The 18,534-nt window shown below is 41.6% G+C and overlaps 3 protein-coding genes across 3 annotated transcripts; 2 read left to right on the top strand and 1 right to left on the bottom strand.

The window, feature by feature from the left end:
• Nucleotides 1-2,854: 2,854 nt before the first annotated feature.
• Nucleotides 2,855-8,805, bottom strand: LOC311501540 (ankyrin repeat and MYND domain-containing protein 2-like; the record flags this gene model as incomplete). The annotated part of the gene is made up of 10 exons (XM_084563421.1): nucleotides 2,855-3,492; nucleotides 3,642-3,765; nucleotides 3,854-3,982; nucleotides 4,175-4,310; nucleotides 4,763-4,977; nucleotides 6,478-6,638; nucleotides 6,714-6,812; nucleotides 6,943-7,081; nucleotides 8,101-8,165; nucleotides 8,739-8,805. 10 exons carry the CDS (start codon nucleotides 8,803-8,805, stop codon nucleotides 3,338-3,340), a joined length of 1,290 nt encoding a protein of 429 aa, XP_084419547.1. The 3' UTR covers nucleotides 2,855-3,337.
• Nucleotides 8,806-11,212: 2,407 nt separating this feature from the next.
• Nucleotides 11,213-14,724, top strand: LOC311501768 (glutathione S-transferase A-like). The gene is made up of 6 exons (XM_084563764.1): nucleotides 11,213-11,432; nucleotides 13,027-13,092; nucleotides 13,189-13,294; nucleotides 13,760-13,878; nucleotides 13,968-14,056; nucleotides 14,187-14,724. Exons 1-6 carry the CDS (start codon nucleotides 11,265-11,267, stop codon nucleotides 14,317-14,319), a joined length of 681 nt encoding a protein of 226 aa, XP_084419890.1. The 5' UTR covers nucleotides 11,213-11,264; the 3' UTR covers nucleotides 14,320-14,724.
• Nucleotides 14,725-14,938: 214 nt separating this feature from the next.
• Nucleotides 14,939-18,288, top strand: LOC311501770 (glutathione S-transferase A-like). Its single transcript, XM_084563766.1, has 6 exons — nucleotides 14,939-15,551; nucleotides 16,809-16,874; nucleotides 16,971-17,076; nucleotides 17,393-17,511; nucleotides 17,591-17,679; nucleotides 17,811-18,288. The coding sequence occupies exons 1-6, from the start codon at nucleotides 15,384-15,386 to the stop codon at nucleotides 17,941-17,943; spliced, it is 681 nt and encodes a 226-aa protein (XP_084419892.1). The 5' UTR covers nucleotides 14,939-15,383; the 3' UTR covers nucleotides 17,944-18,288.
• The last annotated feature ends 246 nt before the right edge of the window (nucleotides 18,289-18,534 follow it).

The raw sequence follows: 18,534 nt of genomic DNA, 5'->3' as shown, positions 1-18,534 counted from the left end.
ATCACATCATCGAGGCGGAGGTAAGGATGAGGAGAGAGTGACAAAAAAAAGAAGACTATTAAAGTTATTTGATCCAACAGAGCGTTTGATCATTTTTAAATCTCAGAAAGCGGACGTTTGAGATCAATCTTTGTTGTCCAGAGCATGTCAAGCAAAGGAGAAGAAGAGGGGAGACAATGAGAGCGCGGGGCCTGAGTTGTGACTCCACTGACAATCAGCATGACAGCATCCATGCCTGCTTCTGCTAGCACGGTGACAGGGGTCCCTGGGCACCCATGGGAGCGAGGTGTGGAAAAAAAAGGAGAACAATGCAGTCAGGAAGACAGAGCTCTAAAGAAATGTAATGCATCGCCGAAGGATGTTCATCATGTGTGAGAAAGTGAGGCCCCTTTTTTTTATCCTGTTAACACTTGTCATCACTCAGAAAATGTCTCTTCTAGAGTGTCATTCAAGTGTAGCTGATGGACTATGAGAACAAACAAAGTAAAAGTGCAGGGAAAGTTTCTCGCTTGAATGGCTATATGGGATGTTCTATTAATCATGAGTAATGAAACAAAAAAAAATAGTAAGCAAGACTAGAATGGAACATGAGATCATTATTTTCACCCTGTAGAGAAGGTTTAGGTAGACAAATATGTGTGGTTGACACATATTTGTCTACCTAAACCCTCTCCACAGTTGGCTTAAATAGTAATGCTGCTAATAAAGTCCGCCTAATCTCAAAGAAAGATTCGCTGTGAACATAAAAGAAAGAAAAAGCTGCCATCTAGTGTTGTAACTGGATTGATACAGCTATACAGTACAGAGGCTTAGGGACTGAAACTCTGCTTTTACCCTTTTGCACATTTAAATAAAATTGTCATGAAGACAGGACATAACATTATGCAGTGAGGAATAAAAGTGTGAACAAAGCAGAACACAAGTAGCCACTTCATTCACACTGCACCAATCGAGATAACATTATGACCACTGACAGGAGAAGTAAATAACATCGACCATCTTGTGGCAATTCAGTGTTCTGGTGGGAAACTTTTGGACCTGGCATCTGTGTGGATGTTACTTAGACATGTAGCACCCACCTAGACGGACCAGGCACCCCCACCCTATAGAAATGACACTCCTTGATGGCAGCAGAATGCAGTCTGACACATACGCACACACAAAAACGGTTAAACAACTCAAAAAATCATGAAAAACAGAACATGGTGATGACCTGGCCTCCAAGTTCCCCAGATCCCAAACTGACCAAGTATCTGTGGGGTGATCCACAGAGGCCCCTCCCCCTCAACCCATAGGACCCAAAGGCCCCCACTAACAACATTCTGTTACCAGACAATACAGGACACCCTCAGAAGGCCCATGTCCATTCTCTGATGAGTCACAACTGTTTTGGAGGCACAAGGGAGACCTACACAATATTAGGAAGGTGGTCATAATGTTATGCCTGATCAGTGTATGTGTATACAGTATGTAAAACCTGAACTAGCTTCACCAGCTGTGGAAGAGGCAAAAATAATTAGCTCTGCTGCAGATCAGAAGTTGGTAAGTAGATATGCACAAACAATTAACTGCTATAATGCCTGGTCTTTGCAGGAATGAGCACACGACTACATCAGTACATAAAAAAACAACAACTATTTTTGTATTCAATGCATTCAAATGCATTGAATTTGTGCACCGTATTTCCTAAAGCAAGCTAGCTTTAATCGGATTTGACCATACATGGCAAACACAGAGTTCACTTTTTTATATTCAGAAAGGGACCATTATAAATAAGGGACTTACATAAATACATTCGTTCTATTCAAACATATCATTCATATTTGGGGTGTCAAGAAGATTGCTTCACCCGTTCCCTCTGGTCGTAGGCAACCTTTATTAGTCTGAAACTACCTGGCAGATGTTTGACAATTTATCACGTAGTCAGCAGTATTTTATATGAGAACAGCGTTACAGTCTTCAGTCTCACTGTTTTGTTATGCGTGGATACATTAAGAACTCAATAAAAACATATATCCTAATAGATACAATGCACATCACTACGTCAATTACAGCTTTTTAAAACCACATTAAAAACACATTTAAAGATATTTTAGGTCTTTTAACACATAGTGCCAGATCATGAGATTTTCAAAAGCAGTAGACATCTGGTAACCCAGTTTGACCGTGCAAGTGAAGAAGAGATATCTGTGGCAGTTGGTTTGACACAAGACATACTGCAAATGTGAGGAGAAAATTATTTGCATGGTAAAGAAAAACCCTTTATGGCTGCACAGCAAGTCAAGGATGCAGAATATGTTGGCAAACTCCTTTCAATGACCAGGAGAAGACTTCACAGCAAGATACAACCACGGGCAAACCTCGAAAGCAGAAAGTCCAGGCTGCAGTTCATTATACAGCCTTACGACATGGTTGTACTTGCATTGTTAGTCAAACATACTGGCATTTGATGAGGATTTCAGTGCTAACAGAAGCATAAGGATGCGTCCAGAGAGCCCACACAAGCTGAAGGCGTCTTCAGGGAGCTCTGGGAGATCGTCACCAGGAAGGTACAAAGCCTCTGCTGCTGTGGTTTTTTTTTTTTTCTTCAGCCACTATGCGTTAAAAAGGTATCTCACTGCTCTACATAGATCTAAACCTACTCAAATTTAATTTCAAGCCTTTGTGCTTTAATGTAACGTTTAATGTGCTGTAACTTCCGGATAACTAACTTGATTCAGTCATATTAAATTATTATTATTCAGCCCAATCCAGCAAGTAGTGTTCCTTTTAAGATGCAAGATTCAAGAAGTCGTGTTTATTGTCACTTTCACAATACGTTGCTAAAAACAGGCGTGAAATACTGTTTCTCCTGGTCCCACTGGGCTAAATATAAGCGAACGAGACACACACACAATAATTACTATAACTGCAACTGCAGCTGCACTACTCTGTCTACTCCACTACGACATATTACAACACAGAATACAAAAATTAACTGACAGGTGTAAAACAGGAGAAATTATCCAGTTTAGCCTGTTTCTTAGCGGTAATCGCAATGTTTCTCCAACCAAAACCAGTGGTTTTGATGTCAAACCTGTACTTCAGCTTAAACATAGTGTGTTTGCTCTAAGAACACTATCCCTAACCTTAACCAAACAAATTGGGAATTACAGTAGAGCATCTTCTGGCATCAGCTAATTCGTCTTCATTTCTAATTTCAAATTTCTGGAGCTGTACGCAGCAGTACAGTTATCCTGAGGAGTTTTTGTATCGTGGATTATCTAAAACTATGTGTGCAAAATATATATGAACAGGATGGATCCCATTAACAATGTTTCTGGCCGGCTTTTCCATCTCAGTCTTGGGTGCTGGACGGTCCCTCATCGGAGGCCGAGGGACAAGCCAGCAGCTCTGCTGGGCAGCCTCCAGCAGCAGCGACCTTCTCCTCTGCCCGCAGACACAGCTCCTGGAGGAAGTTGGCCGTCTCCATCACCAGGTCACTCTCATCATCTAACGTGGAGCAGACACACCCAGGGTTAATGTAGCTGCAGGTATTCTCTGCAGGCAACTTCTCTGCAGCCTCCGGGGCAGTCCACAGGCCTCCACTAAACAAAATGTTGAGAGGCAATGGGTGTAGAGTGCAGATAAAAAATAAGCACCTTTTAGTTCCTTCAGCCTCGGAGTGTCCTTCTCCAGGTCGGCGTCCTGCTCCTGCATAGACCTGCACATCTTTTTATGGGTGAACCAGTGCAGCCTTTGGCACATCAAGCTGCAGTAAGTCACCTTAAAGGGGAACATAAAAAGGGATCCGTGATCTTGAATGAAATGGTATCATATCTCAGATGCTGACTTTTATCAGACTTTGACCTACCGCTTTACAAAGGGAGCACCTCTTGCTTGCTCCCCGCTCCCCACATGTGACACAGTAGTCAGCATCTGCGAAAGCCATCTGACCAGTCAGGGCCTGGGTCAGCACTGAGAAAGCTGTTGGCTCGTTGCCCTGGAAACAAGGTGCAATGGTAAGTTAAAGTTATATTAGGTGATTAAAAAGAAAATAAGATTACTCAGCAAAAATCTACCACTGTATGACATCTGTCATTAGCAACAACTAACTGTTCTAACACTATTGTTCCTAGTTTCCTTTAAAAAGCCAAAGCCATTCTCCTAGAAGCAGACCTTCTTCTTCACTTACGATCTCTACCGGTGCAATACTCCTCACCAGCTGCTGCAGGAGCGTTGCCTCGCAGTAAGGGAACTTCCTGATGCAGTCCCGAATGAACTTCTCCTGGTAGTGCGGGAAGCCGTCGCTGTCCCTCCCTTTCAACAGGCTGGATCCCCAGAAGGAAAAAAAAAAAGAGCAGACATTTATGGACTAGAATTTCAAAATGGATTTTCATTTGACTCTTCTGTGGTCTTCCTGCAGATCCAGACTCTCACTGTACAGAATATATTTTACCTTAGGTTAGGGGTCCCAAGAGGATGAATCCGACTCATTGTGCTTGCTCTTTAAATTTACACAGCAATTTAATTTCCACCATTTTGCTGCTGTTTTTTTTAGTACTCTAAATCTAATGATGCCAAACTGGGAGATGCACCTCCAAGTGGATGTGGGAGAGTTGAGGAGGTGACATGATAAAGAGAGATGTGCATATTGGTGTTCTAAAAATGGTGATTTGGGAACGACACATACACTTTTACATTAAACATAACAGGACATAGATTTGAAAATGTAATTATTACTGATTTTCATGGTGAGCAAACATTCATAAATAAGCCTCACCTCTTGACAAGAGCGTCCAGCTTGTCGTCTTGTTTCTGTAGGAACGTCAGGCACTTCTGCAGCACGCAGCTGATGTAGTGCATTTTCATGGCCAGGACCTCGTTCATGTCTTGCTGCTTCACGCACTGCTCACATAGCAGGTCCATCACCTGGTAACACTTCTCCAGAGCTGCCACGTCCACCAGCACAGGGTTCTCCTTCACCAGCATGACTATCTGACAGATGAGAGAGCTGGTGAGACAAACGTGTCTGTGTGTCTCTTCATTTGGTGATAAAAGAATCACAATTAGCACAGAGGTGTTTAAAGATTCACTGATCAGGCATAACATTATGACCTAATATATCCTAATATTGTGGACATGGGCCTTCTGAGGGTGTCCTGTGGTGTCTAGAAACAGAATTTTGTTAGTGGATGCCTATGGGTTGAGGTGAGGTGTCTCTGTGGATCATCCCACAGATACTTGATCAGTTTGGGATCAACTGATCTTGGAGCAGCCCTGCGATAGACTGGCGACCTGTCCAGGGTGTACCCCGCCTCTCGCCCGATGACAGCTGGGATAGGCTCCAGCAGACCCCGCGACCCTGAACAGGAACAAGTGGTTACAGAAGATGAATGAATGGATGAATGATCTTGGAGGCCAGGTCAACACCTTGTGCTGTTTTCAATGTTTTTTTGAGTTGTTCCTAAACCGTTTTTGTGTGTGTGTGCCTGTGTCAGTCTGCACCCTGCTGGAGATGGCTGCTGCCATCAAGGAGTGTCTTTGCTATGGGGTGGGGGTGCCTGGTCTGGTCTTGGTGGATGCTACATGTCTAAGGAACATCCACATGAATGCCAGGTCCAAAGGTTTCCCAGCAGAACACTGCATAATCACAAGATGGTCCACGATATTTACTTCTCCTGTCAGTGGTTTTAATGTTGTGGCTGACGGCATGCATATTGGGAACACAAACTTGCCGGTGGTCTGAATGAATCTAATGTACTAAGCACCCTCATCCTTACCCATGACTGACCCCATGTTTTACTCGTGTCTAGCCGTGCCTTTTTTCTAAGATACTTCTGCAAACAAATGTTCCATGTTTTGAGTTTCGTTCATGTTTCATGTTTTTCAGTTTCCTCTTTTATTTTGTTAAGTTCTTGGTTTCCTGTCTTGTGTCCCTTCCTGTATCTTCCCGCCTTTGTGATTATCTTCCCCGTCTTGATTAGTTCCACCTGTTTCTCGTTACCTTCCTGTCCTGTGATTTGCCACCTGTGTAATTGTCTGCCCCGCCCTGATTGTTTTCACCTGTGTCTCCTCTGCCCTTGTGTGTATATATACAGTAGTCCTGCCTTTCCCCTTGTTCTCTGTCACTTCATGCTGTTTTCTACTGTTTTCCTGTGTTCCCAGTGTGTTCAATCTCTAGTCTTGTGATGTTAGGTTTTTGTCTTTTTGAAAGTTTTGATTTTTGGTTCTCCTGCTGTCTCAGCAGCGCTTTGTGTTCCCTTTTGTTTAATTAAATTAAATTTTTGCCTACTCCTCCCTCATTGTATAGTGTCCAGCATTTGGGTCCTACCTCACCTCGAAAATCCATGACATGTTATGAATAAGGAAACAGTCCCTTGCGCTTTACACTTTTCCAGCATGACTCACTGATAAGGTTTTAGAGTTATCCCAGTAATATTTGCAACTCAACCTGTGAGCAAGCAGCCATTTTTTCTGCTTATTAAAAGGCTTCACCTTGACCGGGTTGAGGTTGGTGGTCATGATGATCTTGTGCAGGGGTCCTGCCAGCCTTGGAGGCAGCTTGGGCTCCCTCTCCAGCCCATGTGGTCTGGTGTAGTACTCTAGCCTCGCCAGTGAAAAGAAGTTGTTGATCACTGTCACACAATCATGCTGGCCTGGAAGGAATGTTCACAGGTTAAGACCCCTTATCGTCACTTGATATCTATCATTGCGCTCTTTGCCCGTCTCACCTACAAACGCTGCCATCTGAGCAGCAGTGCGTCCCACAGAATTCACCAGATCCGTCTCTGCTCCAGCATCCAGCATCATGGAGGTGATATCAGTCCTCCCTTGAGTAGGTGGAAGCAGAGGGTTGACATTTAGCATTACACCCCAACATTACTAATGACTTATCCAGACCAAATGAGCCTAAATGATAGTTTTGCCAATTGAACAGAACGCAGTGACATACAACTATACCTGACAGGCCAGCAAACATGAGGGCAGTGTAACCGTATTCATGCTGGTTACAGTTGACATCGGCTCCGTGCTGCAGCAGCAGACGACATATATCTGCCTTGCCCTTGTAGGCTGCATGCATCAGTGGAGTCATGCCATACTTAAGAAACAAAGGAGACAGACAACGTTACACGAGGAGCTGATTGTTATGCATGAAGAGGCTGGTACCGACTTAAGGCGGAGAATTTGGTTGGCCACGTGGGGACAGGGCAAGAAGCTGAAAAGTGGCATTTCTTTGGAGTGGTGTCTATGTCCACCTGTTCAATATTGACTGTCTTTCTGCCGTCTCAGAAATCAGCAATAAACGGCGCCTCGGGTTAGAGCCCACGTCAGTGATTCCCAGAGTTCAAGCAGACATCTCTCGCCATTGACTTTTGTGAGAGTACCAGGCCTCAAAGCCTACGCAAACATCAGGCTTTATCTGTAAAGGATCCAGCTGTCAAATACACCTGCTGGAAACAATTTTTTGAGACGTGGCAGACGAGAGGGGCAGTTTTTCTTAAAATTATTATAGAATCTCTAAATTAACTCAAACAAATTACATTAATTTATATAATAGACTGGGTTCTGTGACCATATACAAAAAATTTCACACACTCGTTTTACTTTAACATAACTTGTCTTCGGTTTGTTAAATACAGCTGTGACGGACAGCAGAATTTTTGTAACTGTGTGTGATAATAATGTTACGTTCCTCAGACAAACTCTAGATTTAACAATAAACGTAGTCTTCGAATTTCCAGTGTTTGCCTTACATTGAATAATGTGTGCATATGAGGTGCCTTGGGCAGTGATCGGCAACTCTGTCACCACACCTGATTCTGACAGACAGGCGGTCTAAAGCAGTCTGCCTGCTACATGTAGAGGCGTGATGCTATTATGGAATACCATCGAGGACTATGTCCGGCTCTCAAGAGTCGTCTCCATATGTCTCCCTCACAATGGACAACATATGTTAGAGTGACATGACTGCTGGTGGAGGGAGAGAGTTGGGGGTGGGGTGGGGGTGCAGGCATGTTACATCGGCACACATTTTATCAGATGGTGTTTTATAAAACAATGCACATGCTGACACTGCAGCTTTACAATGGCCCTTCCTGCTCCTTTTTATTTTCATACCTCATCCAAACAGTTGACGCGTATTTCGTTGCTTGCAAGCAGCTGAGCAGCCTCCTGTACGTCACCTGCAAACCAAAAGTATTGCTGTGAAATTGGAAGCAGCAGCACCAGAGGAGAGTTTGGGCAAATCCATGTACGAGTTTTGATTTATTTATTTTCTTTGGTAATTTAAGTCCTGACTGGAGTTGGGACGGAGTAGGCCTATTGTGCCGCTCAAAATGGATTCTGGTAAAACTTTTATTTTGTGGGTCTGTAATTTCTGAAATGTTTTCTTGGAAATAAAGTGCTACATAAAAGAAACATGTTGTACTTTTATTCCTGTGAGCTTTATTCTACGCTCTAACTGTAGACAATTTCATGTTCAGTTGACCTTCTGTGACCTGACTAAGGGACTCTGTTTAACATTATCAACAGGCTGAACACTGTATATTTCTGCAGAAATGCAGTTCCAAATGACATTTCTAATGCAATGCACTTAACTTAAATGCGGGTTTGGTATTTTCCCCAGACGTTTACATGGTACTAGATAATAAGTGACATAAAATGCACAAGCTAAAATATATTAAGATGTTTATAACAGAGATTTTATCGAAAAGACTTAAACAACTAAAAGTAGTATTATCTTTGAACATACTTACCAGCAGCAATAACTTGCAGAATCTTCCTCTCTGAGGCTGACAGATCTCCTTTCTGTGGTGCGGCCATCCTCTGTGGTTTGCTCTGCTCTGATGATGCTTCTGAGGGTTGTCTACCCTGATCTGATATCTTGTGATTTACCCTGCTGATCGGTCCAGCTGACAATTCAGCCTGCAGCAAGTGGACTAGTAGACTCCAGAGGGCACAACCCGCACTACTGAGAGTTGAGCCACTCCAGGAACATACCACTAACCAAAGGGGAGGGTGAACACCTGTTTTGGTTGAGGAAAAATGCTCAACGGAATAGGAGCAAGAGTTACTAATGTCAACTGATTTAATACTTAGAATTTATAAATATGAAATGCCTATGTCCAGCTCTGTTTCCGTAAGTGCAGCCCCCCTGCAGTGAAACGTGAGGACTCTCCTGTCCTGCCAGCTGTAAAGTATATACACTGCGTGACCTCCTGCAGACACCCTCTCTACTTTTAAAATTGGGTTTAAGACTTTCCTTTTTTTATAAGGTCTGAACCACACCTTTCTTATGCTGTTATAGGTCTAGGCTGCTGGGGGATGATGCACTAAGCACCTGTCCTCTACTTTCTTTTCTCTTGCATCCAGAACCTATTCTCTCTCCTAGGTGCTACTACTCGTGCATTGTGTGCTACTACTGTTTAACCCTCTCCTCCCTCATCTTCTTGTGAGTTCCGCTGGCCTGAAGTTGTGTGTTTCTGACCTGCAGACCTGAATACTACTCATTTGTGGCCCTGGTCTCATCAATCTGCCCAGTCTTCATGGCCTCCTGCAGTTATCCACGCCTACCTGAATGCCTGAAGGTTCAAAAAAGGCAACTGGACTTGTAGAGTTTTTTGAGAAGACGTTTCACCACTCATCCGAGTAGCTTCTTCAGTTCTAGGGGACTGGTGGGAAGTTTGAGGTTTTAAATAGGAACTCCCACTGAAACTTGCTTGTTGTGTCATCCTCCAACCTGCCTATGATCCCTCTTGTATTCAGTCATTATAGCAGCTAACTCTCCTGTGATAGAACTACTATTGTCTCAGCTTTATGCTCCTATGCTCTAGTTTATATTGGCTATCAATCTCTCATGTAACATACGGTATATCTGCTATATCTAGTAGCCTACTTGTATCACGATTAGAATCTACATGTACACTTTAGACAGATGTATGTTGATCTCGTTTGCTGCTCTGCTCTCCTACACTCTCTTTTCTGTCTTTACCCGACTGGCCTTAGGCAAATGGCTCCCTCCATATGAGCTGAGTTCTGTTCAAGATTTCTTCCTGTTAAAAGGGAGTTTTTCCTTGCCAGCGTTGCCTTAGTGCTTGCTCTGGGGGGTGTCAGGCCGTAAAGCGTCCTGAGACAATGTGTATTGTTACTGACGCCCACATAAATAAAAATGAAAACTGAATTGCAGTTATTGCAGGGTTTAAGTCCCTACGATTGTATAAAACTACAGAGGCAGCGTCTTATATCTGCCAGGAGGTGGCAGTATGACACATTTAACAACTTGATCTCAGTCACGGAAACGCATCACCGAGCGGTTGGCATGGCAACAAAAAAGAAACATCCGAAAAATTAACACTTGAATATGCTTGAGTATTATACTAACTACCTAAATTGACTGAAATTATTCTTGAAAACAATTATTTTTACGTGTACTTTCGTGTCTCATCCTACAGTCAATGGTCTCATCTCAGTTTATGACCGAGAGCCGAAGTCCCGCCCCCTCTACTTCCGGGTTATGGGACCTATCTTTCGAAAAAATATGAACGGCAGTCTATGGCGAAAGATAAATTATTTTCTGGTCCCGATCGACTTGTACCTTGGATTATACATATGTTGTTTTTCAGAATAAAAAATGATTTTATATGTCAAGAATGTTACAGTTTGTCGCAAGATAGTTAAGTAAAACGCTATGGAAAATACGTAATTAAACGAACTACAAGTCCCGCATGCTGGCGCGTACAGAACCGACCAAAACTCCCTTCGTGTAACTACAGCTCTCGACATGACCCGATTTATAATGATTTTCACCTCGTTTGATGCTTCTGCCTTCGTCCTGGAAGAAGACGGTAAAGCTCAACAAGGAGACAGCCATAGTTCTCTAGGGATCTCTAGAGAGATGTAGTTCACTAAGCGATCTCATACAAAACCTAATGTTGTTCAGCTTATTTACGTCAAATAATTTATCTCTTGACGTGAAAAATTATCTTTTAAATTCACACACATCATATGTGAAATTCATGCCACAATTCGATCGGGACCAAAAAATAATTATTATCTCTCCATAGACTGCCGTTCATATTTTTTCGAAAGATAGGTCCCATAACCCGGAAGTAGGGGGGCGGGACCTCGCCTCAGACACCAGGGGCTGTGATTGGTCAATCTACATTCTAGGGTGTGGCTTAGCTTCAGCTTCACTTTTCCTTTTGAGGAAGCTGTTCCGCCGTCACTCTTCATTCCGTTTACGCCAGTGACAGTCTGAACTTCAGTCCGTTAGCTCTGAAATCATGGCACAGGACATGACTCTGCTGTGGGGCTCCAGCTCTTGCCCCTGCTGGAGGGTGATGATCGCCCTGGAGGAGAAGAAGCTGCAGGGATACAACCAAAAACTGCTCAACTTCTACAAAATGGAGCACAAGTCCCAAGAAGTGATGAATATAAATCCCAGGGGACAGGTAGGGTTTCCCACGAACGTGTCGAACGTAAAATAAACAAAAATCTTTGATTACCTCCCACAAAATCAAATCGTGATATGAGCATAAAAAAATCACAACGACGCGATATACGTGCTGTTGCTCTGCAAGGTAACGCCAAACTACACCGACAAATTGTAACATTTAATGATTTCCGCTATTGGCAGAAAATCATACATGTTTGAAGCACAATGAAGACTTTTATCAAATCACAAGGCAGTATTTTTTAATTCGGGTTATAAGTTGTTTGTCACAACACGAGATACACGTAAATGTTTGTATGTTAATCCTAGCTAAGAGCTTAAGCAACGTTATGATCACAACCCAGCTATTATAAGCTTGCTGCGCTGCACGGTAGTTCACGCCAAACTCCCCTCAAAAATATTAACATTTAAGGATTTGCTGTATTGGCAAAAAAAAAATCATAGGCCTACTTGTTTGAGCCAAACTGAAGACTTTTATCAAAAGGATATTTTAGAATTCGGCTAATACTGTTTGCCACGGCTTTTTTTAAAACGAGATATATTAATGTTTGTGACTTAATGCTATAGCTAAGTGTCTTTTTGCTGACGGACCACTCGTCCTCTCAGCAGCAAAACTTCATTTTTTTTTTTTTTTCATAGGCGCTGTTGCTCTGCTAGGTAGTTAACGCCACACCCCTATCACAAATTCTTACATTTAAGGATTCCCAGTACAGGCAACTTACTGTATTCGCTTTATAGTGAATGCTTTTATCAGCTCGCAGGACTGTATTTTTTTATTTTTTTTTTATTTTGGCGTATTGTCTATTTACCACAGCTTTTTAAAAACAGATATATTAATGCTAAGTGTCTTTTTGCTAACGTACTGTAAGACATTATTTAATGACAGTTCAGATGTGTGATTTACAGATAATTGGTTAATATATTTTGTTTTATTTAGTGCGCATTTATTATGTACACGTATGTGGCTAAAGTTCAGAGAAGAAGAGCGACTTCCGTTTTTTTTTTTTTTTTTTTTTGGGGGGGGCGGAAACCGGAAGGAGGAGAGGTTTTTTTTTTTTTTTTTTTGGCTGGGTTGTTTTGATTTTTGGATGAAAACCAAAACACGCTATACCCACGACGCTTACAGTACCACCCAGCACCTTATCAAGCTAACCTCATAAACCCTATGTTACTTGCTTTTTTATATGCTCTTACAATCATAAAGAAAGCAATATTTCTTAGTTATTATTTTGTTTTTAGAATATATATAAATATTTTATTGTAATAAATTATTCAAATTGTTCCAAAATATTCCCTGTGTGGAGGAGCACAGTCTTAATAGTATCCCATGAATATAGACTGAATATAGAATATAGTCAGCTGTTTAGGAGACGAATGGCAGTGCGGGGAAAAAGACTTCTTCAGTCTTGAGGTCCTGTATTTTCATCTTCAGCCTGGGGGTAGAAGTGTGAACAGTCGGTGTTGGGCGTGGGTGGGGTCCTTGGTGATGGAGGTAGCTCTCCTGTGGACTCTACTCTAGTAGATGGTTGATGTTGATAACCCTGAGAGCAGTCAGCCCTTTAATAATCCATCCTGCTTGTTTGTTTTTTCAGCTTCCAACTTTCAAACATGGAGACATTGTGGTGAATGAATCCTATGCAGCCTGTTTTTACCTGGAGGTGAGGGAACAAACCCAACTCAAATGTATTCATTCTGATACTAAATTCAGTGTCACGGGTTGAAACAAATTCAGATACTTGTGTGTTTTCTCTCAGAACACGTTTAAGTCCCAGGGAACCAAACTGATCCCAGACCGCCCGGAAGAACAAGCTCTGGTGTACCAGCGCATGTTTGAGGGTCTCACGTTCTACGACAAACTCAGTAAGACAGATGAAAGTTTATGCTTTCTCCTATTCCACACACAGTAAAACCACGTATAAATGTCGTGATCAGGTATTTTCTATTTCTGTTATCTAGCCGAGCCCACTGACTAAAATGGGTCTGTGAAAATAAGAGAAGCATGTGTCACAATACAATTCAATAGTACTACAAACCACAGCCTCCAACATGAAAACACAGTTGAATCAACAGCTCTCTCAGTAATCTGAAACATACGCCAAACACCATAACCTTCTTACAGCTAAGATGTAGTGCAGGACTGTTCTATTAAAATGCGTTTTGTTTTCTCTAGTGGACCTAATGAAGTGGCAAGTGTGTGTAGAGAATAAGACAAGTGTAGAAAAATGCAGAAAAGAATAAGGCATTGCTGTTATTTGTCAAGGCTGAGATCAGTACCTGCTGAATATGTTGACCTCTGTGTAATCTTAATGCTTTCCCTTTTTTTAGGTGCAGTTATCTACTATGAATATTATGTCCCTGAAGAAGAAAGACTTGACTCTGCTGTGAAGAGAAACAAAGAGGCTCTGATCACTGAATTAAAACTCTGGGAGGGTTACCTGGAGAAGGTCTGTGAATGAGCAACACACACACGCGCACACACACATCGACTCAGCATGCATTGAGGTATTCATACTTTTTGCTTGTGACTCTGAAGCTGGGCTCAGGCTGTCACCTGGCAGGACCATCTTTCTCTCTGGCAGATGTGATGGTTTTTCCAACCGTTGCCACTGCTTTCGAATTTGGGTAAGAGAGGCAAAGAAAGAAAGAGAAATGCAAACAAAGGGAGGCTGTTTCCCAGAAGTCTGGTTAATAATTTAAAGTTATATTTGGTTTATGTCGCAGTTCTAAATGCCTGCTACGCTCTGCTCTGCAGGTTGTCTGCTGAGCGTTACCCTAAACTGGGAGAGTATTACGCTCTGCTGAAGGACAGACCCAGCATCAAAGCCAGCTGGCCCCCAGAATGGCTGGAGAACCCCAATGCACAGGACACGCTGAAAGACGTCTGATATTCTCACACACTTACAAATGTAAAGTTTTGCTTTGGTGCCTCTAGCAATGCTTCAGATAATCAAGTCTCAACTTAAACATGATACAGCTGTTAGCTTTCTAGTACGTTCTCAATACCTACTGTATATCAGAGAATTCTAATGGTAGATATGTGGTTCTGCAAGGATCGGCAGGAATCGCATTGTCACTTAATAACATTGCTGCTTTGTGCCCGCATTCATTGTGTGTGTATATCTTAAGTCAATCTCCGCTAATTGTTTTGCTGTAACAGGTTCATCATATTAGTCTCTCTGCATACAGGTTGACAGCCATTGTTTTTCACTGTGATTGAAATCCAAATGTTAGTAGACAGTTATTAAAGAATCTCACCAATGACACTGAATTGTTTGTACGTTTCTTTTGTTTGTTTGTTAATTGTTTTTGTATGTTGTGTCTTATTTCCTAATATAATTCTTTAAAATTCTATTGGTTTTGCATAAATATTTCATGTAACCTACTGTCTGTTCGTTCCACGATGTGCGAATTTTATAAGTGTAATGCATGATTCCTTTAGATTTTGTAAATATTAACTTTGTAAAGAAAGTAACGGCTAGATCATGCTTTCGCTTTTCAAATAGTCAGACTTTCTACTGTGGCTAGGCCACATAGTCAGTCTGACCCGCACAACCTCCGTGTGGCACTCTACCTCAAGGAAATGTTGGATTATACACTGTAATTATTTTTCCCAACTCTCATGTGGTCATGATGTCACATCCTGTTTCTATAGCGTCAAATAACTAACTGAAAAGAAACTTCCCAGAAAAATGAACTCGTGAATATGCATCAGTATTATATTAACTAACAAAAATGACTGAAATCATCCTTGAAAACAATTATTTGACGTGTACTTCCCTGTCCATCCACTGACATGGAGGAGGTGGAGTTTATGGCCTATTCTGCAGCCAGACACCAGAGGGAGCTCTACTAGCTTCGGCTTCACGTTTGCCTTTGAGGAACTATTCAGCCGTCCCTCTTCATTCAGCCTCAGTGACAGTCGGAACTTCGATCCGTTAAGTCTAAAATCATGGCAAAGGACATGACTCTGCTGTGGGCCTCCGGCTCTTGCCCCTGCTGGAGGGTGATGATCGCCCTGGAGGAGAAGAAGCTGCAGGGATACAACCAAAAAGCGCTCTCCTTCGACAAAATGGAGCACAAGTCCCAACAAGTGTTGAATATAAATCCCAGGGGACAGGTAGGGTTCAGCCTTTAGAATCGTGATATGAGCATAAAAAATCACAACGACGCTAAAAACGTCCTGTTGCTCTGCAAGGTAGTTAACACCAAACTTCACCGACAAATTGGAACATAATAATTTCCACTGTTGGCAAAGAATCATACATGTTCGAAGCACAGTGAAGACTTTTATCAAATCGCAAAACAGTATTTTTTAATTCGGGCTATAATTTGTTTGCCACAACACGAGATATAGGCCTACATTAATGTTAAAATTAAGAGCTTAACGTTATGATCACAACCCCAGTGATATAATAAGCGTGCTTCTCTGCACTGTTCACGCCAAACTCCTCTCAAAAATGTTAACATTTAATGATTTCCTGTATTAGCAAAAAAAAAACAACAACATGGCCTAGCTGCTTGAGCCACACTGAAGACTTTTATTAAAAAGATATTTTTTAATTCAGCTAATACTCTGTTTGACACGGCTTTTAAAAACGAGATATATTCATGTCAATTGTGACTTAATGCTGTAAGTGTCTTTTTGTTGAGGGACCACTCGGCCCCTCGGCAACTTCATGTCTTTTTTTTTTTTTTTTCTCCACAAAGGCGGTGTTGCTCTGTAGTTAATGCCAAACCCCGCTCAAAAATTCGTACATTCCCAGTACAGGCAAATAACTATTCGTTTTATCTAAAATGCTTTTATTAACTCACAGGACTGTATTTTTTATTTCGCCGTATAGTCTGTTTACCACAGCTTTTAAAAATGAGTTATATTAATTCTTGAGTCTTAAGTCGTAATGCTCGTGTCTTTTTGCTAACGTACCACCCAGCACCCCAACAAGCTAACCTCATAAACCCCTATATAGACTATGTTACTTGCTTTTTTTATTTACTCTTATAATCATAAAGAAAGCAATATCATTTCTTACTATTTTGTTTTTAGAAAATGCTTTACAGTAATAAATTGTTCCTAATATTCCCTGTGTGGAGGAGCACAGTCTTAATTGTATCCCATGATTATAGACTCCTGTCAGCTGTTTAGGAGTTTGATGGCAGGGGAAAAAGGCTTCTTCAGTCTTGAGGTCCTGTATTTCACATTTCTGTATGTCCAGCCTGGGTGTAGAAGTGTGAACAGTCTGCGTTGGGCATGGGTGGGGTCCTTGGTGACGGAGGTAGCTCTCCTGTGGACTCTACTCTATTAGATGGTGGATGTTGATAACCCTGAGAGCAGTCAGCCCTTTAATAATCTGTCCTGCTTGTTTGTTTATTTCAGATTCCATCTTTCAAACATGGAGACATTGTGGTGAATGAATCCTATGCAGCCTGTTTTTACCTGGAGGTGAGGGAACAAACCCAACTCTAATGTATTAATTCTGATACTAAATTCAATGTCACAAGTTGAAACAGGTTCAAATACTTGTGTGTTTTCTCTCAGAACACGTTTAAGTCCCAGGGAACCAAACTTATCCCAGACCGCCCGGAAGAACAAGCTCTGGTGTACCAGCGCATGTTTGAGGGTCTCACGTTCTACGACAAACTCGGTAAGACAGATGAAAGTTTATGCTGTCTCCTATTCCAGACATAGTAAAACCATGTATATATTTTCTCTCAGTAATTTGAAACATATGCCAAAAACTATAACCTTCTTACAGCTAAGATGTAGTGCAGGACTGTTCTATTAAGATGTGTTTTGTTTTCACTAGTGGACCTAATGAAGTGGCGAGTGTGTGTAGAGATAAGACAAGTGTAGAAAAATGCAGAAAAGAATAAGGCATTGCTGTTATTTGTCAAGGCTGAGATAAGTACCTGCTGAATATGTTGACCTCTGTGTAATCTTAATGCTTTCCCTTTTTTCAGGTGCAGTTATCTACTATGAATATTATGTCCCTGAAGGAGAAAGGCTTGTCTCTGCTGTGAAGAGAAACAAAGAGACTCTGACCACTGAATTAAAACTCTGGGAGGGTTACCTGGAGAAGGTCTGTGAATGAGCAACACACACGCACACACACACAGACTCAACATGCATTGAGGTATTCACACATTTTGTCTTTGAAGATGGGCTCGGGCTGTCACCTGGCAGGACCGTCTTTCTCACTGGCAGATGTGATGGTTTTCCCGACTGTTGCCACTGCCTTTGAATTTGGGTAAGAGAGGCAAAGAAAGAAAGAGAAATGCAAACAAAGGGAGGCTCTTTTCCCTGAAGTCTACATAATAATTTACAGTCATAATTGTTTCATGTCGCGGTTCTAAATGCCTGCTACCCTCTGATCTGCAGGTTGTCTGCTGAGCGTTACCCCAAACTGACAGAGTATTACGCACTGCTGAAGGACAGACCCAGCATCAAAGCCAGCTGGCCTTCAGTTTTCCTGGAGAACCCCAATGCACAGGACACGCTGAAAGACGTCTGATATTCTCACACACTTACGTTCTCAATACCTACTGTCTATCAGAGAATTCTAATGGTAGATATATGGTTCTGCAAGGATTGATAGGAGTCACAATGTCACTTTGTAACATTGCTGCTTTGTGTCCTCATTCATTGTGTGTGTATATCTTAAGTCATTCTCCGTTGACTAACAGGTTACTATGACAACAGTTTGTATGTGTTTATTTTTCTCTAAAGCTAAAATATTTTGCTGTAAAAGGTTCATATTAGTCTCTCTGCATACAGGTTGACAGCCATTGTTTTTCACAGTGAATGAAATCCAAATGTTAGTAGACTGTTATTAAAGAATCTCACCAATGACACTGAATTGTTTGTACGTTTCTTTTGTTTATTTCTTAATTGTTTTTTGGATTATACACTGTATTTATTAATTTTTCCCAACTCTTATGTGGCCATGATGTCACGTCCTGTCTCTATAGCGTCAAATAACTATCTAAAAAGAAATTTTTCAGAAAAATGTACACTTGAATATGCATCAGTATTATATTAATTAACTAAAATGACTGAAATCATCCTTGAAAACAGTTATTTGACGTGTACTTCCGTGTCTCAT

The sequence above is a fragment of the Chelon labrosus genome (assembly GCF_963514085.1).
Source record: "Chelon labrosus genome assembly, chromosome: 16".
In the NCBI taxonomy this organism is placed as follows: Eukaryota; Metazoa; Chordata; class Actinopteri; order Mugiliformes; family Mugilidae; genus Chelon; species Chelon labrosus.
The sequence above is the reverse complement of the archived record's forward strand: the minus strand, read 5'-3'. Positions and strand labels throughout refer to the sequence as shown.